This window comes from Xenopus tropicalis, chromosome 1 (assembly GCF_000004195.4).
Source record: "Xenopus tropicalis strain Nigerian chromosome 1, UCB_Xtro_10.0, whole genome shotgun sequence".
NCBI lineage: Eukaryota > Metazoa > Chordata > Amphibia > Anura > Pipidae > Xenopus > Xenopus tropicalis.
In genome coordinates, this window is record NC_030677.2 from 105,387,397 (window position 1) to 105,410,775 (window position 23,379).

Sequence of the window (23,379 nt, forward strand, 5' to 3'; positions counted from 1 at the left end):
CCAATACACACAAAGTGACTTTCTGTACTGAATTTAACAAGTATGCATTTTGATGCCAAAATTCGCTAAGAATCCGAGCAGAGGGGCTTTCTCTCGGCCTGTGGTTCTCTCTTCTCTCGTGTGGTTCTCTTTAACCCTTCCATGTCTTAATTTGCACATGCAAATTAGGGTTCATATTTGGTTCGGTATTCGGACGAATCTTTCACAAAGGATTCGGGGTTCAGCCGAATCACAAAATATTGGATTCAGTGCATCCCTAGCTCTAACACACTAATCTTTCTGCCCCCATAGTGGATCTTTTCTGAGTTCTACCACAGGGGAACACAACTTGATATGTTCCACCTGTGTTCAGCACATGCCTGCACCTCAGTGAGTACAAAGTTATTTGAAAGAAGGGGCACCACAGTTGAATGCAGACAGAAACACCTTGGGGGTCATTTATGAACACTGGGCAAATTTGCCCATGGGCAGTAACCAATGGCAATCAATAAAAATGTTGCATTCATTGTTCTACCTGCAGCTGACTGAAAAAAGCCAATTGCTGATTGGTTGCTATGGGTTACTGCCCACAGGCAAATGTGTCCTGTGTTGATAAATGAGCCCCCTTTTGTGTAACAGCCCTAATGGTGTTCTGTTGTTTTCTGTTGTAACAGCAACAGCCAATCCTGGAAGCAGTGCAGTACATTTTTTACATGTTGCTTTTGTTTTCTTGTTCTTGAGCATTTATCTGTTTTACATGTGTTTTGCATATGGTGATACACATTTTAGTTATAGGTAAAAGGTATTTTCAGCTTTGTCTCAAATAACAAATCACCTTTTTGTGCCATTGTCCTAAAAAGAGCCAATAATACTTACATCAGTATAGTCAAACTTCATGGCATTATGCAATTATTATATTGTTGTCAGGAAAAAGTAAACACATTTCATTGTGACTTTATCCCTTTAAGGTCTACTGTGTGAATTGAGCTATAAATGGCATTTTACCCCTGTTGATCACTAAAAATAAATTATCATAATCATCTATTTGTAAATAGCTTATCTATTTATTTTTTATGCAAGATTGGGCTTACTCCATTACAGGACTTTTCATAGCATATACAAAAACAACAGATGAACAGGTTCCCCAAATCATATAAACATGTAGTTTAAATATTTAGTGTAAATTTACTTTATCTTTAAGTAGATGTGAAGCATTAAAAAATGTCACTTTATAACATACAAGTAAGCTCTAATGAACAAGCAGGGACGTTGTTATAACAAATGGAGCATGTAACATTTTTGTTATAATGCTGTTGGGGCTGGCAGAAAACTGGTACAATGAACAAGGTATGTGGCGTGTTATGTAAATGAAAGAGGCACATTGTAATTACGGGTTCTCTGTCAGCATTCTGACATTTAAACGCTTGTTATCCAGGGTCACCTATAATTTCAGCCTTATTGTACACTGCAGGGGATCTGTGATTAATAAACTATAATTACATGACACATAATAAGTAAAAATTCACAGCAAGCTTTAAATAATAACAGCGGTTGTCAATCTTCTGGCTGGTATTTCTATAACCAACTAGAATGCCAAATATGATTAGAACTAGATTTTGTGAGGTGGAATAAAACAAAAAAATACATGATTTTAAATGGCAAAAGCAGGGGTTGCTTAACAAATGTCAGAAGGAAATGTATACTAATAATAAACACAATCCTAGCTAAATTACACAAGTACAGTATACACCCACTAGAGTCACTGGGGGTCATTTGTAAAGTTTACACGGCACATTTTTTTTTTCCCGCAAATGGTTGTTTGTGCACATGTTTCCCTAAACACTTCAAATTTTGCACTGCTGTGCATGACAAGTTTCTCGTGATGTCATCATTTCTTTTTCTGCAATTCAATCAATGATCCTTTATCATCACCAATTTGTCACTCATGTGCCACACAAATAAATGACTGCTGCTATCAGTCTCCATGGAGATTAAACATTGTAGCTTACGCTCTCTAATTTTATATGCCATTTAAAGTCATGTCAGGTTTAGTTTCTAAGGCCTAAGGGATGCATATTTTCCTTCAAGTAATGGGACAATTATTATTATTATTATAATCATTTGAACCATTCAAAATGTCCCATGAGGCCACAGAAATCAGATTCACTTGTACCATTTAAAAAGTTTTTTACACAAATGAGTAATTTTAACCCTTTTAGGGTGATGGCATACCAGATGTTCTAATCCCTGCACCTAACCTCCTTCTGCATAAACAACAAAACACTGCGAAAAGACCATTTTGCCGCAATTGTGTTTTACTTGTGGCGATCCAGTACACACAAGGGAAAGACAATTTTAGATTTGTCACCCACAGACAGCACAGATGTACAGCAGGAAATAGATGTTGTGTGCCAGTACCCTTGGGCAAATTGTGGCAAGAGAAAGAAAATGCCTTCTATCTATATGCCTTCTATATAGACATCTTCTATAAGCTTTTATATGAGAAGCCAGAGTTTACAACTTGCCACAGATGTACTAAGGTTAAATTCCAATAAAATTGTCATTTTTTTCAACAAGTGGTAGTGTTTCCCTATTTATCAAAAGTCTAGTAGAAGTAGAAACACCACAGGCCCTCAGCCTTAGTGCAATTTAGCAGACCACAAGAGATAAAAAACCGTAAACAAAAGCAAAAAAAAAGGTAGGATGAAAAACACATAGGTGGTGAGATAACTGAAGATCAAGTAATGCTGTAAATCTAAAGTCGGAAATACCTGATAGTGCCCCTGTCACTTCACTTTAATGTAAACTGCCGGAAGGTAGCACGCGCAAACCACCTTGTGAGGCAGATGCCTATGTCCATAAGGGCTCTGACATACAGGGAGATTAGTCGCCCACAACAAATCTCCCTTGTTGCATCCCGCCAAGCGAGCGGATCTTACCGTGTATGGGGACCTTTAGGCTGAGGGCACGTGGAGCATATGATGTGCTTTTTTTCTGCCCTGCATTTTTCCTTCGGGCTGAAAGAAGCAGATCCTCTTCCCTATGCTGCTCTGTGTGTCTGCACTGAAAATAACAGTATCCACCTAAATGCAGACACACAGAGCAAAACATATGTCAGCCTGTCGGGGCAACCTACGTTTCGCTCCGTGCACCTACACACTCGTCATTTTCAGCACAGGCACCCAGAGCAGAGAAGGGAACAGGATACAATTCTTTCAGCCCAAAGGAAAAATGCAAGCTGAGAGAAGCGGGAATTCAGACTGATGGGTGGGGAAGGCTAGTAGAAGGTTGTAGTAGTCCAGGCAGGATAAGGTGAGAATAGGGTCGTGCTTTGGCAATACTTGTGTGGTAATTACTTTTTTCCTGTATATACAGTATATGTCATACAAACACATATTTATTTATATATATATATATATATATATATATATTGACATACATAAAAGCTGAAATAAAAACTTTTTAAAAAATGTTAAAATTTCACTTTTCTCTACCTAGTTCCTGCAAACAGAATGCCACTATACATACTCTAAAAAGTATTGTTCCAGATTAGTATATAAAATAATAACACTTGTAGTAATAAAATCACTCCAGTTGCACACATCACGTCCCACAGGTACACTTTGTCTCTCACTGCACTGACCTGTCTTGATGTTTCTTGAAATTCACTTTGGGGCGAGCTAGCAAATCCAAACGACTCCCGTGAGAAACTGCACACGAAGCCAAAGACATTTTAAATGGGAATAATGCTACCGTAACCCACCTGGGAGGAAACAAAGGGATCAATAATGAAAATAAGACAGGAATGTACCATGTAGCCCAAAAGCCCAAATGTAAAATTGTATTTTATCTTGAAAAATTTAGTTTTTAGGGTAGAGGTGCAAAGGGATATATGTATGGAGCCAGATCATACAGAGAAATATTTAAATACAGTCCCAAAATAGCATGACACATTTCATGCTCCTAGGCGGATCCGCTTCTCTCAGCCAGGCAGAAAAGCGCAGGGCTGAGAGAAGCAGATTAACGCTTGGTCTGCCCTCGCCCTTAGGAGATGCTCGCTTGTGTGTGGAAAAGTCACAGGGGATGTCTCTTCTAATTGTAATACACAGGAATAGCTATGTGCCTGAAAAATGGAATGGATGTATTTTTTTTAAGGCTCACGCTTAAACCTGGCCTCTGGCCCAGGATAGGTAAATAATAAAATTTTCTGAAGTATATTCCCATTGTGTGCTGTGTTTCCATCACCGGGAGCTCACTCCTGGTGCAAGCGGCCACATTGAGGCACACATATATATGAGTGAGGGTCCAGGCCCACTCAGTATGTGTATGCGCGTTGCCTAATTTTCACATTTTGTGCATCGGGTATCCTGCATGTGTAAGCGCATGCATGGCTGCCCACACTGGAAAAGCGTTCTTGATGTGGAAGCCACAGTATGATGTACAGATATACCTAAGAATATACAACTGTTTTCCCCATTTTTTGGTGCAGGCTAAATAGTCTGCACCTCTGAAAGGGAAAAAAAAAAGTTGTATTTTCTTACGTATTTCCCTCTATCATATGCTATGCCTCCCGAAAAAAATGTCATTATATTAATACAACAAATCCATGACTTGCACTTGGGCATACAATCCCTCATTTGCACCCATTAGGCTCTTCTGCACTAGAATTTAATTTCTACACATACGGCATGTACTCATAAGTGCAAAGACACACAGGCAGACAATAATAAAGAATTGGGGAGGCTTATTCTCCCCAAAAAAGCCAGTTTTTGTAGATGATACATAATAGATAGATATATAGATGGATGATAGAGAGATATGTTCTTCGTCTTTCTATTAATAGCACTCCTAAACAAAAATAAAATACTGTACAGTATGTATATCTGGAATGTTGAGTTTTTATGATAAAGAGTCTTACTGTAATCTGTAAAACCAACATTTCTATATCGAATAAAACTATCTGTTTGGCTATCTTATGCTAGCTCAGATTCCACAAGGAATGAAAAACTATATTTGTCAAAAAATAAAAATTGCTTAAGCGGGACTCTATAGATTTCTGGGTACCCGGTTTCTGGATCATATATTCCACACCTGGATCTGCACCTTGCACATCTCATACATTACAGAATAGGGCAATGCATCCAGGCGCAGATACAGCATTTGTCACACTTTTACAGTGCTGCTAACAACCACTGATGGCACAGAGGAAACCATACCCTAGTCATAGGCAAACAATAATGAAGGCTTAGCCTCCCCAAAATAAGTTGATTGTTTAATATAAGCTCTCAAATTGAAAAAAGACAGTATTTTTACACAGCTGTTTAGTGATATACAGATAATAGGGATCAAGAGAAAGCATTCATTTTAATGGCATTTTTTTTAAATAGTACTTTGATAAAACGGTCTCTCAAACTGTGCTCAAACATCCCTCATCGGTCCCTCTGTATTCTGTTGCTTACAACGTTAGTCCTCGTTAATGACGTTGCCAAACTTGGTATTTGCCAGTTACTAAGAGCCAGCACGCACCTCACTTACTTACCCAAGTCTCTTCTCCTTTTGATTCGTCTTCCCCGCGCCCCTGTCTCAATCGGCTAGCCCTCCCACCTCCCACTGCCTCCGTTGCTAGGAAACATGAACGCTCGTGTTTCCACGGCAACTTGCAGATTCACGTGGGAGCAACCTCCGTGTCACGTGGTGAGCAAATGAAACCCGGGGAATAATGGGACGTGCGTTACATGATATGGGTGTTGAATGCAAGAAAGGACGTCCGAAATGTATTCTCTCACCTTCTGTCGTTTCTCTCAGGGTCATTTAGCTGCCTGTTTTAAAGTCTAATGTATTTTGTTCGTCCAGCTGTGTCTGGCATTTGGAATCATTTGACCTAGATAAAGTTCAATATGATAAGTCACCCTCTCGACACCAATTCATCAGTTTATAACTAGGTAACAGAAACAAAGCCATTGTACTTTTCGCAGCACTCACTCAAGAAAATGCATAAGCGTTTACCTCTAGTCTGATACTGACCCCACCCCATCCCCAGCTTTGGGCACCCCTAGGGGCAGTTCACAATCTGGAGACCAGTGGCGTAACTATATGTTACTGCAAATTCAATTAAGGGCCCCACAAAATTGGTAGTTTGATTGAGGGCAGTGGCACACGGGAAGATTAGTCGCCCACAATAAATCTTCGATATTGCAGGCAACTAATCTCCCCAAAATGCCATCCCACTGGTAAGAATGTAAATCGCCGGTGAGATGGCATACGTATCATCCAAAGTTTCCTTGAGAGGCAACTTCAGGTGACTTTGGGAAACCGAAGTATGCCACCTCACCGGCGATTTACATTGTTGCCGGTGAGATGGCATTTCGGGGAGATTAGTCGCCCACAATAGCAGAGATTTATTATGGGTGACTAATTTCCCATGTGCCACTGCCCTTATTCTACCTTGATATATTAAATTTGTTTGTTAATTAGGGTGAAGACACGTGGAGCTACAGAGTAACAGCTACTTGTCAAGGCTACAAAATGCCAGAAACATTGCCATAGACAATACTGAGAATTGTCTCTGCTAAAACACACATAGAGACAATTGCCAGTAAATGATCAGCATTGTCCATTTTTGTAGCCACAACAAGTAGCTGCTACTAGTAGCTCTGTGTGTCCTCACCCTTAGGGCCTCACTGGGCCCTCTGCACTACTGGGCCCCTCTGCAGCCACAGGGTCTGCTTCGTCTTTAGTTACACCCCTGCTGGAGACCCAAGCACTGGTTATTGGTTAACAAACCTATCTATAATTATGAATTTAAAAAAAGAATACATTAGACACACACATATGTATACATTCTTACTGTGTCATATCAGTCCATTTATAGATATGATACATGTGTTGTTTGTAGCAGGAATAGACTTAGGGGGATATTTACTAATCCACGAAAGCTCTGAGCGTTCGTTCGAACGCTCCGAGCATATTTTCCGCAATTTTTTTGTCGCTTGCGCGACTTTTTCGTACCTTGTACGACTTTTTCGTACTTTGCGACAAAATTTGTGCGACAAAATCGTATTGTCGTGCTGAGTACGAAAGTTTCAGATTCATTCAAGCTTCGTTATCGTGACTTTCCTTGGGCCAGGTTGGAGTTGCACAGTGCGATTGAGTCCTATGGGAGGCTTCCAAAATCATGCACAGAAGGATCAAATTCGGAAAGGTTTTCCTGCATTTTACGATTGTTCAGTATGAAAATTTTGTGACTTTCGGATTGCCAATACAATATTATTGTGACTAATACGATTTTTTCATAAGCATATTCGTGATATTTGCGATTTCAAGAAATTATCGTATCCAATCCGAATTTGTCCCATTCAGGATTCAAACTCGTGTTTTCATGAATGTGCCCCTTAGTGTATCTTCATTATCTTAAAGACATCTCATATAAATGCCCTCCTGTGTTTTACTATGGCATTTTAGTCCGGAAACAGCATCCTTCTACAGAAAAAATAAAATGACAAGCTCAGTGAAATTTGCCACCCGGCGAGCTGTCTCTTAGGAAACAATAAACGCTATTCAAATATATATTGTTAATGACAGGAGAACCATTGAATAGTCTGTCACTGTGTAATTAATGGAAGAATGCAGACCTACGTGTATGTGTTGGCTATAGTCACCTCACTCAGTAACTGTATAAACAGTAGAGGTGACAGTGCTCCATGTTTAAAAGCACTAAATGAAAAACAACAAAGGAAGAAAAAAACTCATAACAAGGAGAACTTTTATAACAATTATATCAAAGGGAAAAAATATAAGAGTCAAGAATAAATATATTTTTCCTTATACTTTTAATTACTTTTTTTACACAGACATACTTGATTCCTCATACTATGATAGCCCCCATTCTGGGACATGAAGCAGAGAAATCAGAATCCTTCACCTTTGGTGTTGCATCTGAGGCTACAGGTCATCAGTGGGGGCCCTGAAGTTTTTGTTTGTTTTGTGTAATCTGTAATTATGTTAGCTGCAAAAATGAAGAATGAAAAGTACCATATATGCAGGACAGTTGTTTCTCCTCAAAATTGATTTTAGGTTTTTACACATGTTATCTTACAGCCAACAATAACAAGTAATAAATCTTATACAGTCTGGGCAGACAGTGCTAGGGGAGACAGTATTACGGATGAAGCACATAATGGTACTGAACTAGAAAACAACAGTATTTTAAAGTGCACCTGTCACCCTGTCAACACTGTCTGAAATGTTCCCCCACCAGAGGCACAGGCTAATAGGCCCTGAATTCTGGTTGTGGAAAACAATATTTCTTTAAAAAAAAACATACAGCCCCCACCATTGCTAGGCTGCCTGCACAGGGAGGGAGCTCTCAGTGCAGGCAGCCATGTTGTTTGCTGTGCATGCGCATAATGAGCACATCTCCCTGTTCATTATGTGCATGCGCCTGATGTAGAAGCTGTGGATGCGATTCACCCTCCTACTTCACACGCATTCGCATAATGAGCGAGTTGTGGCGCATGTGAGTTTCACAACATGGCTGTCTGCACTGGTAGTTTCCTCTAAAAAAGCTATTGTTTCCCCCATCCAGAGTGCAGCCCCCACCTTTGGTAGGGGAAACAATTTAAGGGTGATAGTTGCCCTTTAAAGGACAAGGAAAGGCTAAGTCACTTGGGGGTGCCAAAATGTTAGGCACCCCCAAGTGATTTTAATCGCTTACCTTGTACCCCGGGCTGGTGCCCCTGTTAGCTCTGTATTGCTTTCAGTTAAAAAAGCATTACAATATTTACATTTATCTCACTGGAGATATGCCCTTGCAATGACAAAATAGCCGTGTGTGTGTGAAATATCATACCTTTAAAATACATAAGGCATTATTAAAATTTACCCTTCCATACATCAGCAATAAAATCAAAACATTTTTGCAACTATAAAAAAATGACAGATTTTAAGTCACCCACACAACATAAGGCTTTCTCAACCATTAGTGCCAATTATTTATCAAGGTGTTGTCAAACCTTTTCCATGTTGTAAACCTGTCTGAACAGTCTGATCTGCAACATATTGCAACATAATCGAATGCCATGTTATATTGAAATGATGATCTGATAAAAAGACGTTAATAAAGCTTATGAGGATTCTGGGGGCCCAGATCTCTTAAAGGAACAGTAACACTAAAAAATGAAAGAGCTTTAAAGTAATAAAAATATAATGCACTGTTGCCCTGCACTGGTAAAACTGGTGTGTTTGCTACAGTAACACTACTATAATTTATATAATAAGCTGCTGTGTAGCCATGGGGGCAGCCATTCAAGCTGGAAAAAAGGAGAAAAGGCACAGGTTACATAGCAGATAACAGATAAGTTCTGTAGAATACAATAGTGTTTTATCTGTTATCTACTATGTGCCTGTGCCTTTTCTCCTTTGAATGGCTGCCTCCATGGCTACATAGCAGCTTATTTATATAAATTATAGTAGACTTTCTGAAGTAAACACACAACTTTTACCAGTGCAGGGCAACAGCACATTATATTTTAGTTTCTTTTATACACTTTCATTTTTTGGTGTTACTGTTCCTTTAAAGGACATGGAAAGGCAAAGTCACTGGGGGGTGCGAAAATGTTAGGCACCCCCAAGTGACTTTAATCGCCTACCTTTTACCCCAGGCTGGTGCCCCTGTTGGGAGAGAACAGCACCTGGATAGCTGCAGCACTTCCTTCTTCCTGGTTCGCGAACGCGCGCATGCGCAGTAGAGTGAAACGAGAAGTCGGCTTTTCACTCTACTGCGCATGCGCCTATCGCATAGTCGCAGCTAAACAAAGCAGGAAGGAGGAGCGCATCGCTACAGGTACCCCGGGCTGGTGCTGTTTTCTCCTAACACCACCAGCCCCCCCCTTGGCACCCCCAAGTGACTTTGCCTTTCCTTGTCCTTTAAAGGTCACCGATTTTCTGAGCACCAACCTCTGTTTGGACAGTGTTAATTTGGGACATCACATAACATTTTGAGGGTAGTATACTTCAACAGAATTCAGGCAAATTGATGTATGTGTATTTTTTGACATCTTAGTGTTATAGCACATGGGGCGCATTTTCATATGTAGTAATTGCCTCTCCCTCAAGAAAGCACCCAAAATAATGCCATAAGGAATTGATGCATATAAAATATATTGTATAAAATATATAATTGTGCGAAATTGCCTTCTTCTGCAGAAGACATATAATTTAGAGCAAATCCAGGGACAGAAACATGGGATTGCACATGTAAATTAGGAACCAGCTCACAATTATGCACATGAGGTATACTGTAGCTATCTTTAAACTGCATAAGATAAGGATAGCTTATATAGAGCATGTTCTGTTTTAAATGAATACTGTCATGGGAAAACATGTTTTTTTCAAAACACATCAGTTAATAGAGTTTCTCCAGCAGAATCCTGCATTGAAATCCATTTTTCAAAAGTGCAAACAGATTTTTTTTTATTTAACTTTGAAATTTTACATGGGGCTAGCCATATTCTTCATTTCCCACAGTGCCACAGCCATGTGACTTGTGCTCTGATAAACTTCAGTCACACTTTACTGCTGAGCTGCAAGTTGGAGTGATATCACCCACCTCTCAGCAGCCGATCAGCAGAACAATGGCAAGGTAGCAAGATAGCAGCTCCCAGTAGATATCAGAATAGCACTCAATAGTAAGAAATCCAAGTCTGGCTTGGGACTCCTCCAGTTACATGGGAGTAGGCAAAACAATAGGTTATCTGAAAGCAGTTCTAAAGTGTAGCACTGGCTTTTTCTGAAAGCTCGGACTCAGGCACAATGCACTGAGATGGCTGCCTACACACCAGTATTACAGCTAAATAAAATTTTAAATGGTAGAGTGAATTATTTGCTATGTAAACAATGTAATTTAGAAATGAAAAGTACACAATAAAAATCATGACAGAATCCCTTTACCATTCATGTTTGCGTGTGTGATTACCAGATGCACTGGAATAAACAAAATGTGGTAATTTAAACCAATAAATTGCTAACACCCAGGGCTCTTCAAAGAATGAAATTGTCTCCTTGACAACTGGAGTCTTCCTCACTTATGATTTTTGGGTTGAACTAAGGAAATCAAATTAATTGTCCTATGGAAAATTCCTTCTTATTACAGGGTTTTACTGATAAAGGAGGACATGTACTTGAAACTAGATATCAAAATGATAAAAAGCATAAGATAAATAGGTATTTATTTTTTGTTACCAGTGCATATCCCACATATTTCATGGTTGCTAACTTTGCTAGACACGAATAAGAATATGTGCTTTCCTACAGTTAAAGCAGCACTTTATATACACTTAGAGGATTATGTAATAAAACGCACTAAGTTTGCACAGAAGCAGTAACCCATCGCAAGGAATGGCTGCATCGCTAGTGCAGAGAACACAAATTGCAATCTCTGCACTAGAAGAGCCAAAATTCTGCTTTAATCAGAATGTTAGCTTTTTGACAGCAACAGTGATCTCAACTTGCCTCATGGCTGGAGTGCCCCAGCTTAAAAGAAGTGAAAACAGCCTTAGCGGCCAAAAGTCTGATGAATATGGTTTCCTCTATGATCAGTTATTCTACAGATATATTAAGTCCAGATAACCCCTTAAAATGTTACACATATATTTGCAATGATTTATCTACACTGGACAAATTTGCCCATGTGCAGTAACCTATGGCAACCAATTGTTGCATTCATCGTTCTACCTACAGCTGGCTGAAAACGCCAATCTCTGATTGATTGCTATGGGGAACTGCCAAATTTGCCCAGTGTTGATAAATGAGCCCTTGAGTAATTTAGTTTATATAATCTAAAGTTGTAATTTTAGTTATGTATCATGTTTATACGTATTATTAACATTTATTATTAACATTTATAAAGTGCCAACATATTCCGCAGCACTGTACAATAAGTGGGTTTCATACATTGGACATACAGAGTAACATATAAAGCAATCAATTACCGATACAAGAGGTGAAGAGAGCCCTGCCCAAAAGAGTTTACAATCTACAAGGAGAAAGGGTTGATATCAAACGTACACAGTTTAAACATTTTAGTAATGTGTCAAAACATCATAAGGTGATGAAAATATGCTACAGGTATGTTTTGGTAATGCAAAAAATCCACTATGGCTACTGCATGTCATTCATAAAGAAGAACTGGCTAAACTGCATGTTTTTGAAACAGGTCTAACCTCTTGCACTGTTCTCCTATCATTTAACCAATCAGTCTCTTAGGTAAAGCTACTAATTTAGCCAGACTATACAATTACAAATAAGGAATATCTAATTCAATAGATTTGATCTCTGTAGTTACTGTGTGTAGTTACTATTATGTGAAATCCATAGGCAAATCCTTTATTTTTTTGTAATCTTTATAGATCAGGGATTTGTGTTAAAAATATGGATGCAAACAACTTTTTGGATTTGGTCAAGAACCAAATCCTTCTGAAAAGATTCAGCTAGATACAGAACCAACTGGGAACTGTAATTCGCATATTTAAATTTGTGAAAAATATAAAAACTGTTTTACAGGATTTGGTCTTTGCCCAAATCCTATGTGTTCAGCAAATTCAAAGCCTCAGCATCATGTGCTGTTGAATCTCTGCACAGCAGAACCCAATTTTTCTTTATTGTTTTTTTATAGCTCATAGATGTTGCAATTTTCGTAAAGCTTACAAGGGGATTACATGATTTGGCCATGGGCAAAAGGATTTTTTATTTACACAGTTCACAATAAATTTCTTGTAGGGTTCAGTTTTGGATAAGTATTTGGCCAAATCATTTTTGGAGGATTCAGTAATTTAGCAAATCCAAAAATTACAAACTTGACGTATCCCTTGTAAAATACTGGTGAATATGCAGAAAATGAAGTTATAGTGGTCACCTTACTCTGAGTAATGTAAACTTGAGATACCAAAGAACATTTGTACAACTTAAAAGTGTACTATTAAAACTGTAGGGATTATTCAAATATTGTTTTTCACTGGAAAAAAAATTACTTTCAGTTCTACATGCTGGTCACATATTTTTCAGAGATCTCTTATCTACTATAGATGTGCATCAGCCCAATTCATTTCAAACCCTTCAATAAAGCACCAATCATTTCTCCTAGCAACCACAGTTAAAATACAGAAATACTTTTGAGTCTGTTTGACCATGAGTGTAATGTTTAATAATAGGTTTTTAACTTGAAATGTGCCAGGAATTTGAATTACTAGTTAAAATCTAGCAGATGTGTAATTTTGAAATGGAAAATATGACAGGCTTACAATAGTTTGTACTCTAAGTAATTAACTTTTTTTCTAATTTTAGCACAGATAATTATGAGCAGTCCAAAATGGAAAAGATAAGGACTAAAGGCCAGTTTGGAATCTATATTTGCAGGGGGAGGTAAGTAGAAATCATAGCACTTCAGCAGACCTTTAGGTCATTTACAATACCAACTTGCAGTTGTAGACCGCTAGACTGGCTGCAGCCAATTTCTACTGTCACCTCCGAACCAGGTGGTAGCTTCAGGAATTCCACAGTGGCTTCATTCAGTTGCTGCAGCACAGTAGTCTAGATACTTTCAAACTAGAAACTACTTTCCAAATGTGCCAAATTACACTTTGTACTGTTTCACCCACGGTTATCTATGATTTATTGAAAAGTTTTACGCATACTTAAAATATCTACCATTAAAATAAAGTACAATGGCTTGCAAAATTATCCATCCCCAAGTATTAAACTCTGATTTTAGTGGTTTTAGAGTTTTTTGAAACCACGAAAAAATAAATTTCCACTAAAACAACAAATGTCTAGTCGTAAGATCCAAATATAAAAAGCATAAATGAATTAATATGTGAAACGAATATGAAAGAACATGAAAACCTCAAAACCTAGAATTTTTGTGCACTTACAAAGGAAAAAGAGCCTCTAAAACCACAAATTAAATAAAGATTGTTACAGTTTGGAACAGCTCCCATTGACTGCTACTTGACCCATTTGATGGCATAGTTTTGTCTTTTTTTGTGTGTTGTTTTCGCTTAATAATTTTTTTTTTGTGTGGATAATTAGAATAATCCAGGATTTTTTGTCCTAAAAAGCATGATTTGTAAAAATGAAAAAAATACGAACATTATTAAAAGGGCTCCCTAGTTTTTAGTGTGACATTGTTATATCTCACAAAAAACAAGAAAACTAAAAAACAGAAATATTTTGTTTATCCATTTTTGAAACATTTTTGGGTAAGACAGAGCCACAGATTCTCAGCTGGAGTTCTCTGACTGGGCCATTGCAGGACACTGGCATTTTTGTTCTTGAGCGACTCTAATACTACTTTGGCCTTATTTTTGGGATCATTGTTCTGCTGAAAAATAAACATTCTCATAAAATTTAAGAGCTTATTTAACAAAACAAGTGCAGTGTTTCAAATAAATAGTGCATATAAATTTTCTCGGCTACCAATGCAGTTTCTGCAAAAACCGCACACTGTATTATGGGCCAGAGTACATTGTGTGCAAAAGGATCTCATGGTTTATCACACAATTTTTACATACAAAAATAAAACACAATAACTATGAATGTCAGGGGTCAGCTGAACAGTGTGATGGCCAAAATGCGTAGCACCCTACCAGCATATAATGTGTTAAAAAAGTATGAAACCATATATTTTTGGAAAGTAAACATGCCTTTCTGCTGTAAACTACCAAACTATAAAATCATAAAATAATTTTTAAAATAAATTTGTTTAAAATAATAAAATAGCATAATCCATAAACTTAAGTAGTGGTCAAAATACCTTATTCAGTGTTCATGTTGAAAATCCAGTGTTGAGTCACAGAGTTCATGTTGAGTCATTTTGTTACCATTTTTTGTAGCAGGTAGGACTCTGACAGCTATGGAGCTCAGTGGTCTTGCAGAGTCCTAGTAGCAGGAAGTGCGTGGGCGGTTTAACATCAACATCAAATTTTCATAATTTGTTTTGACAGATTTGTCCAGTTTTTAAATGGTACTGCACATTTATAAAATGTAATGTCGAAGCGTGCATAACTTACCTTTCAAAATGATAGTTTATGACCAAAAATTTTCCTGCAACAGTTACTCCAGGCTGCCTAACCCATCACTTATTTGCCCCTCACCCCACTGGGGTAACATCCACAAAGTTTAGGTTAAATCACTAGGAGATGCATATTTGCACTGGCCGAGAGATCAAAAAATTGTGCTCTGTGTTCAAATGCCACCTTTCTTTATTTACCCAGTAAATACTTGACATGGAAGAATTACAAGTTAGTTATTGTGTACTGTGTGTGCTCCCACCACAAAACAGCTTAAGGACTACCCAGAAAACTACGAATAATGCCCCAATCCAATGTGGTTTTATAAGATTGGCACTCTGTGAGCAATTTGACCTTTCCTTGTCCTTTAATGGTTATCTGTCAATTTGTATGTTTTTTTTTAAACTGTAATGCTAATATATAAATAGTTACCTCTACTGGAAATTTTCTCAAGCTGTAAATAAAAGTATGTAGCGGCTTGTGCATGCGCATGTATTTAAATGCAGATCATTGAACCTTGGCGAACTCTATTTCCTTGTTATCATTGTTGAGGAAGAATAAGCACTTTGAAAGAAGTGGGTTCACAAAAGATTATAATTGATTGCCATGGAAACACAATAGTTAATATAGGGAATACCTTTAATGTCATTATTAATTTGTATAACTGGTCAAACAGTTCAATTCAGTGAAAAGTTAAGCATTGCACTTGTTATTTGTTTGAGTTCTTGAGGTTTTACATAGATACATAGTTGCTAAGGCTGAAGAAAAGCATTCATCTATTGAGCTTAGCCTTACATACTGTAAATCCTGTCCTTGTTGATTAAAATGAACTCTGAGAAATGAACATTGAAAGAAATGAACACCAAGGGCTTTTGACCGACACTGTGGTCTAGAAGAGAACTGTTGTGGTCAAAATGCCCAAAATTGCCTGTCGCCACTAACCATAGCAAAGCAAGGTTAACACAGCCAGTGGACACCCAAAATAAACATTCCTGAGTAGTGCAAACCTGTCACCCCCCAGTGTCATTTCCCATGCTCTGCTCTAGGAAACAGTGACAGATTTAAGCTGCACAGGCCTTCTAGTACACCAGTGCTGTCCAACTTCTATGGTGCCGAGGGCCGGAATTTCTCTAGCATACATGGTGGAGGGCCGCTAATGGAAGCCAGTTTTGACCACTCCCCTTTTTGAAACCACACCCACTTAAAACCACACCTATTTTATCACAATGGTGGTAGCACAGCAAAATCCCAAATGCTTGGTCCTTACTGTGGGGATATCAACCATCATTCATATGTGAAAGAATTATGTCATATTAAGATATACCCTTAAATTCCATATGCCTCCTCCTCCCCTGTGGATAGCAGAGCAACCCCCCAGTACATAATTACACACCTTATGGACCATTTAATGGCTATTTCCAATTGCTAACAAACTCCCACAACAAACCCCTGCCAGGTTCACCTCCCACAAGCAGCATAGGGCAAGCAGAGTATGGCACACACAGGCAGCACTCTGCCTGTCCTATGCTGTCTGTGTGTGCCATACTCTGCCTGTCCTACCCTGCCTGTGTGTGCCATACACTGCCTGTCCTATGCTGTCTGTGTGTGCCATACTCTGCCTGTCCTACCCTGCCTGTGTGTGCCATACTCTGCCTGTCCTATGCTGTCTGTGTGTGCCATACTCTGCCTGTCCTACCCTGCCTGTGTGTGCCATACTCTGCCTTCCCTAAGCTGCCTGTGTGTGCCATACTCTGCCTGCCCTACCCTGCCTGTGTGTGCCATACTCTGCCTGCCCTACCCTGACTGTGTGTGCCATACTCTGCCTGCCCTACCCTTCCTGTGTGTGCCATACTCTGCCTGCCCTACCCTTCCTGTGTGTGCCATTCCCTCCCTGAGCTATGCTGCCTGTGTGTGCCATACTCTACCTGCCCTATGCTGGCTGTATGTGCCATACTCTGCCTACAGTACCTATGTCTGAGGTGTGAAGAAGTGAACAATGGGAGTGATTACAGGCTGAGCCTGAGGTGTGAACCCTGCAGGGGGTGAACAATGCAGATATTAAAAGGTGTGAAAAACAAAGGGGATTACATTTTTATACAATACAGAGGGATTACAGCCTGAATCTGAGATGAGAACCATGCAGGGGGCCAGTTAATGTCAGTACTGATACCATTTAATGCTTACACAAAGGTAAGTCATCAAAGCAGCCAGACAGAGGGGGGGGGGGGGGGCACACAGAGGGGGGTCGGGACAGCACTGTAGTACACCAAAGCTATTAAAGAGAACCCCTTCCCTAAAGGTGCATAAACACCACACATCTGAGAATACATATATACTGTAGTATTTTTATACACAAACTTACATGGATTCCCAAGTTGAAATGAAACCATTACTGTTTGCCTCTGACTTGTAAGAACCATTCCCGAGTGGTGGCTTTATTTGGGTTTTGAGTTCCACTTCATGGAAAACACATGAGTTAACAGAGCCTAGTCTTCTTTGTTTGTGCCTGTACCAAAGCTCATGAGATGCAGTGTGCAGCATCATTCACCTTGGTCTTGTCAGTATAAACCCATAGTTAAAAACTGCATTCCTGTGTGGTGGAGCACTAATGCACCCCATACACGGGCCGATAGAAGCTGCCGATATCGGTCCCTTGGACCGATTCGGCAGCTAATCGGCCCGTGTATGGGCAGAAACGAGCGGCCTGGCCGACCGATATCTGGCCTGAAATTGGCCAGATATCGATCGGCCAGGTTAGAAAATCCGGTCGGATCGGGGACCGCATCGGCTCGTAGGTGGGGATATCGGGTAAAGATCCGCTTGCTTGGCGACATCGCCAAGCGAGCGGATCTTATAGTGTATGGGGACCTTAAGAATATACTGAAACATTTATCTAATTGTATAGTGTTAATAAATCATGCACTTCACATAGCCTCCTGTCTTACCATTTTAATCTGACTTAGTAGGATGCAGTTTTGTATTACAAGTCTTAACATTTGCACGAAGTTTAATAACTCATTGTAGCTAATCAGCAGGTAGCATTTTTATGTCTGAACATAAACATCTGGGAGTACCCCATACTCTCAGCTCTGCAGCCAGATTTACCTATCTACAGGGAGTGCTATTAGGTTTTTATATAGGCATCTAAACCGTAAGCCCTCAGGCCTGAACCCTGAACATTCAGGCACTTATACAGAAAATATAACCCTGCTTATGTTCAGAACACCGTGTGCATAAACCGATTCCTGCTGCAATAGCTGGTTATGTATCCAGTGACCTACAATGTGACACTGTCTGCTCAGGGAATGTGCTGTCACTGACTTCTTTTCAAAGTGCGACATGTGAGAAGCTGTGAGAATACCTACAGAGAGGAAATTAGCTCCTCTGAAGCAGTAGATTATTCATCAGTAACCAAGAATGGATCAAAGTGCAGTAAACAGTAACAGCAATTAAGGTGCAAGCCCATATATACCTGAAGAGAAAGTTGGATCTCACATGAGATCAGATGCAGAAACAAGATACTCCCTCATCTCATTAGCCCCATGACTCAGTGGGACCTTGCACAAATATAATGTACTATTAACATCTAGCATACTAGCCAAATTAACTTGTATGCAATGGCCTAAAAGACTAAGGCATGCACTGAATTTTTTTTTAGTATACATTTGTGTTCATTAAGTCCCCATACACGAGGCGATTTCACTCGTTGTGCGGCGAACGATTATATCGACAAAAGATCGTATGGCTATCGGGTTTCCATTCGATATGCCATCCACGGGCAACGATAATTTGCAAAAGATTTCATCATTATCGTAAAATACGTACGATCGTACATCTACGTACGATCCAATGTCGTGGCAGAAGCGGTATTTATTTATTTCGTTGACTTCCGCTGCTGGCAATCATGACATGCGCAGGGAACAATCGTTCGAAGACAAATGTCTGACACTCACACCAACTGGCAGATTTTATCGTTAAACGACTAAAAGTTTTAAACCTGGCCGATCGATTTTGGGGACGATAATGTTGGGTCGATTAGTGGGCCGACGATCGTTCGCACACCATCAACTATACAATAACTTAACGATAGTATCGGATCGTTCGGGAATCGGTCGTTTGACAGTAAAAAATCGGCCTGTGTATGGGGGCCTTTACTTAACTTCTAGCTAGTCTCTGTTGTCTGTGTGTATTCACTGCTATGCAAGTACTTACCAGGTGATGGCAGACAACAGCCATTATTTATAACAGTTACCATATATAAATAACATTCAGTGCAATTCATCTTACAAAATACTATGATGTCTGTAGCACTTGTGTCTCATGGATGACCTGTGTTACCTTGGTCTCTAGCACTGGTCTATGGAGATATAAAAAGGACACAGGCATCCTAACTACTGTAGGGAAATGCTGAAACTACAAGAAAGATTCCATCCAGGCAGAGGTCAGTGCAGATGGGAAAAATCAGAAAACAAGTGTAGTTTGTGGCATTCGGTGAGAGATTAAAGCCCTTACAATTAGATTTTGAGAAATACAAGCCTCCATGTTTTCAGTGTGCTTGTGGTTGCAGATTTCAGACAGTGATAGGTCAGCAACAGGCATACAGGTCATAAATGGGCACAAGACAGACTTGGTAAGCACTTCTCCCATTACCAGTCCCATCACAAATGTGATTGCTGTGTGTGTGTGCATAGACTGGTGCATATGAACAATAATAGACTGCTAACCTTCCCCATGTAAAAATATTCTTACAGCCTTCTAAACATGCATATCTGCAATAGACACGGCAGTTTTAAACCTTCTTAACTGCATAAGAATCCACATCCTGCATGGCTAGTTCGCAACTGATTTGGATGCATGGCTGCACAAAAAGATGTCCAGTCTGCCACATGCATCTCAATAAATTGCTTATTAGCGATGCAGGATGTGCATTCAACATGTGGCTGGTATAAAGGCGGTGAGATGGCAACCCTAGCCTGGGAGCTTAGTGGGGGTGTCTTTAGAAGCTTTGAGAATGTAAAAGCTGTCACAAATAAGGGTATAATAGACTGAAGGGCAAATTTATCTGCCCTTTGTGAAGATCAAAATAGGGCATCCAGGAGCATTCCCTGTAATTCTATTTTGTACAATTTATCAAAACTATCCTGGCTGCCAAAAAGTTTTTCTTTTCTATTTTAGATTAAATGTTAATCTAAAACCATCATTATCTCTTTAACAAGCAGTAGGTGTTGGTGCCTGTTGTAAAAGTAATGACTATCAGTACTATGTAAATAAAATTCTTAATAAAAATTATTGCAAAAAGTTACTATTTGAATAATGAATAGAAACACACAGTTTCCATTCACCTGGGGAAGGGGAAAAGGTTCATTTGTGCATTAATTCAGTGTGATAATGAGACAGATACACACCCAGAAGAATAATTTGCTGGAAAAGAACCTATATAAAGAACCTATATTAAAAGAATAATAGATAAATACATAGTATAACAATAAATACAAATAAATACAAGGTACAGTTGCAATAAGTTAAAAATAAAAGAGACAAGAGGATAGAGCTCCCTTCCTCGTAGAGCTTACAATCTATATGGGAGGGTAACTTACAGACACAAGTAGGCAAATACAAGTGCTGTAGGTTACAGTGGGTGACACTGCAATATAATGTAAGTGCTAGTTCCTAGATCAGGTGCTGCGTGAGTGGCCAGGAATGTATGGAGACACAAGAGTCCAGCAGTGAAAGGGCCTGAACTCTCCTGGATGAGAGACAGAGAATTCTGGCAGCAGTGTTTAATACATACTGTAAGGAGCAGAGATGGAAGTTAGGGAGCACGGTTAGTAGCAGGTTACAGTAGTCAAGTCGGGATAGGTTGAGAGCATGCATGACCAGCCTAGCTGTTGCAGTAGAAAGAAAGGGATGGATTTTGGCAATATTGTGTAAGAAAAAGTGACAGGTTTTGACAGTGGTGTTAATATGGTCTGAGAAGGAGAGACAGGAGTCATAGATCACCCCCAAAAAGAAAGAAAGGGATGGATTTTGGCAATATTGTGTAAGAAAAAGTGACAGGTTTTGACAGTGGTGTTAATATGGTCCGAGAAGGAGAGACAGGAGTCATAGATCACCCCCAAACAACGTGCCTTGTCGACAGGGCTGATGAGCGTGCCATCAATATAGATAGTAAAGGGGGTATGGTAGAACTAGGCTTAGGCAGAAAGATCATTAGTTCAGTTTTTGTTAGGTTCAGTTTGAGGCAGTTAGAGATTTGAGTCTCAGTCTCAACTGTTAATGAAAAAAAATTTGGATATTATCAGCATACAGATGATATTTAAAGCCAAATGAGTGGATGAGCTTTCCCAAAGATAGTGTGTAGAGGGAGAGCAACGGCCCAAGTACAGAGTCTTTGCGTACCCCCACATTAAGTGGAACTGGAGATGCGGTTTTGTTAGCATAGGAGACAGTGAAGGATCGGTTAGAGAGGTAAGAAGAGATGCAGGATGCAGCCTGATCACGGATCAGAATCGAATGCAGAATTTGCATCAGGAGGGAGTGGTCAACCATATCAAATGCAGCCAATAGGTCGAGTGACCTTTGGCTTTGGCAACCTGAAGATCATTTGTAGCTCTGCACAATGCCGTCTCAGTAGAGTGTGCAGGCTGGAAACCAGATTGCAGCGGGTCCAACACATTATGGGCATTAAGAAAGTTAGTAATATGGGAGAAGACAATAGGGCTGATTCACTAAAGTGCGTTTTAACGTGCGCTATTTATAGCGTGCGTTAAAATTTTTATCGCGTCTAAATTTTCGCGACTTAACGCACGATTCACTATAAGCACACTTGCGCTAATTTACGCGCGATACTGCATGCAATATTTTAGTCGCGAAAACTCTACACGCGTTAAATAACGCATGCGCAGCGCTGTATTTTTTGCGTGCACGCTAATTATCGCAAGTGTGACATTATGCACGCAGCAATCGGCAGCATAAAACTGGCGACTTTTTGCCCTGGGAGAGCACAGAAGTGCTAGAGAGGTGCTGAATAAATGTTCATTTGCAAAAAAATAAAAAAATAAAATAAAAATATAAGTAACAAAAACAAAAGAAGTGCTAGAGATAATAAAATGGGGGGGGGCATTTAAGGATATTTAGCCAAATACTTAGGGGTCCGTTTACTAAAGTGGCTTAAATTAAGTGGGATATTTTAGACACAGAATAAATGGCAAATATGTTATGGGCACTTTATTAAACGGGGACAAATATAATCTTGCAATTATTCTGTCAACAAAACGTTTGATTGGCAGTTATCACACTCGCCAGAAAATACGTTACGTAATAATTACCACAAGCTTTACTATTCAGCAAAATGGCCTAAAGACACAATTGTTGGCAGAATATTTGCAAAAATTTAAACCATATAGCATATTGATGCTGTTACTGATAAATGTAAGAGTGTAGGAGAAACTACATGAAAGTATGTCATAACAGGATTCTGGGAATAAATTCCTTAAGGCTCCTAGAAAAGTCTATGGGCTTTGTCCCATTTGCATGGGTTTATCCTATAGGCTAAAGCTCACCCACTGGGTTTAAAGCAGAAGCCAGGATAATAGCTGATCAGATGCCCAACTACAGACCGGTTTCGCCCTTTTTGGGGCTCATCAGTGTAGCGCAGGGTTTTCTGATCAGCTTAGGTAGAGCCAGGAGTGGGGATTCACGAACAAGCTAAAAGGATTGAGGAGACCGCCTCATACGTATGCAAATAAGTCATAACAGGATTCTGGGAAGAAATTCCTTAAGGCTCCTAGAAAAGTCCCATTTACATGGGCTTTGTCCCATTTTTGACCCCAATGGCCCCTTCCCCTGTGAACCCTCACATCAATACAAAGGACACACAGACATTGTTAGCCAGGGCCCCCTAAAACATTTGTGGTCCTTCCCCAAATGACTCATACTATGGGCCGCTCCCTGCTGCTTCCCCCCTGCTTTAAACTTATTTATGCATATGTATTTGAAAATAGATATATATATATATATATACCATACGAAGTGCTGGGAAGCTGCACACCATAAGGAACAATAATACCTGAGTGCCTGTGCAAATCAAAATCTAGACAGGCATGGGGTGACGGCACACACAGGATTTTTACAAGGAGTCAAGAAGATGTGAAATAATATTCAGAGGTTTATTGTGACCAACGTTTCAGTTCCTCACAGGAACTTTTCTCATCCCTGACATTTCTTACATTTGTACTTTTAGTTCAAATTACTTGCTAAATCTTTTACTGAACGTATTCTGTAAAAGCATAATAAAGTACAATAATTACCTTCCGCTATTTCAGCGACCAGATCTGAA

The 23,379-nt window shown here is 39.5% G+C and overlaps 1 protein-coding gene across 4 annotated transcripts in view; it reads right to left on the reverse strand.

Moving 5' to 3' along the window:
- Positions 1–5,612, reverse strand: part of theg (theg spermatid protein) — a 29,005-nt gene extending 23,393 nt beyond the window's left edge. Inside the window, exons 1-2 of one of the 4 annotated variants that reach the window (XM_018097110.2) lie at positions 5,519–5,612; positions 3,623–3,742 (exon numbers count right to left, since the gene is read on the reverse strand). In XM_018097110.2, the coding sequence (XP_017952599.1) occupies positions 3,623–3,711 (89 nt within the window). In that variant the 5' untranslated portion in view covers positions 3,712–3,742; positions 5,519–5,612. Of the gene's footprint in view, positions 1–3,622; positions 3,743–5,369; positions 5,468–5,518 lie in introns of those variants that run through there. The other 3 variants (XM_018097118.2, XM_018097112.2, XM_018097131.2) reach the window with 3 other exon arrangements.
- Positions 5,613–23,379: the final 17,767 nt, after the last annotated feature.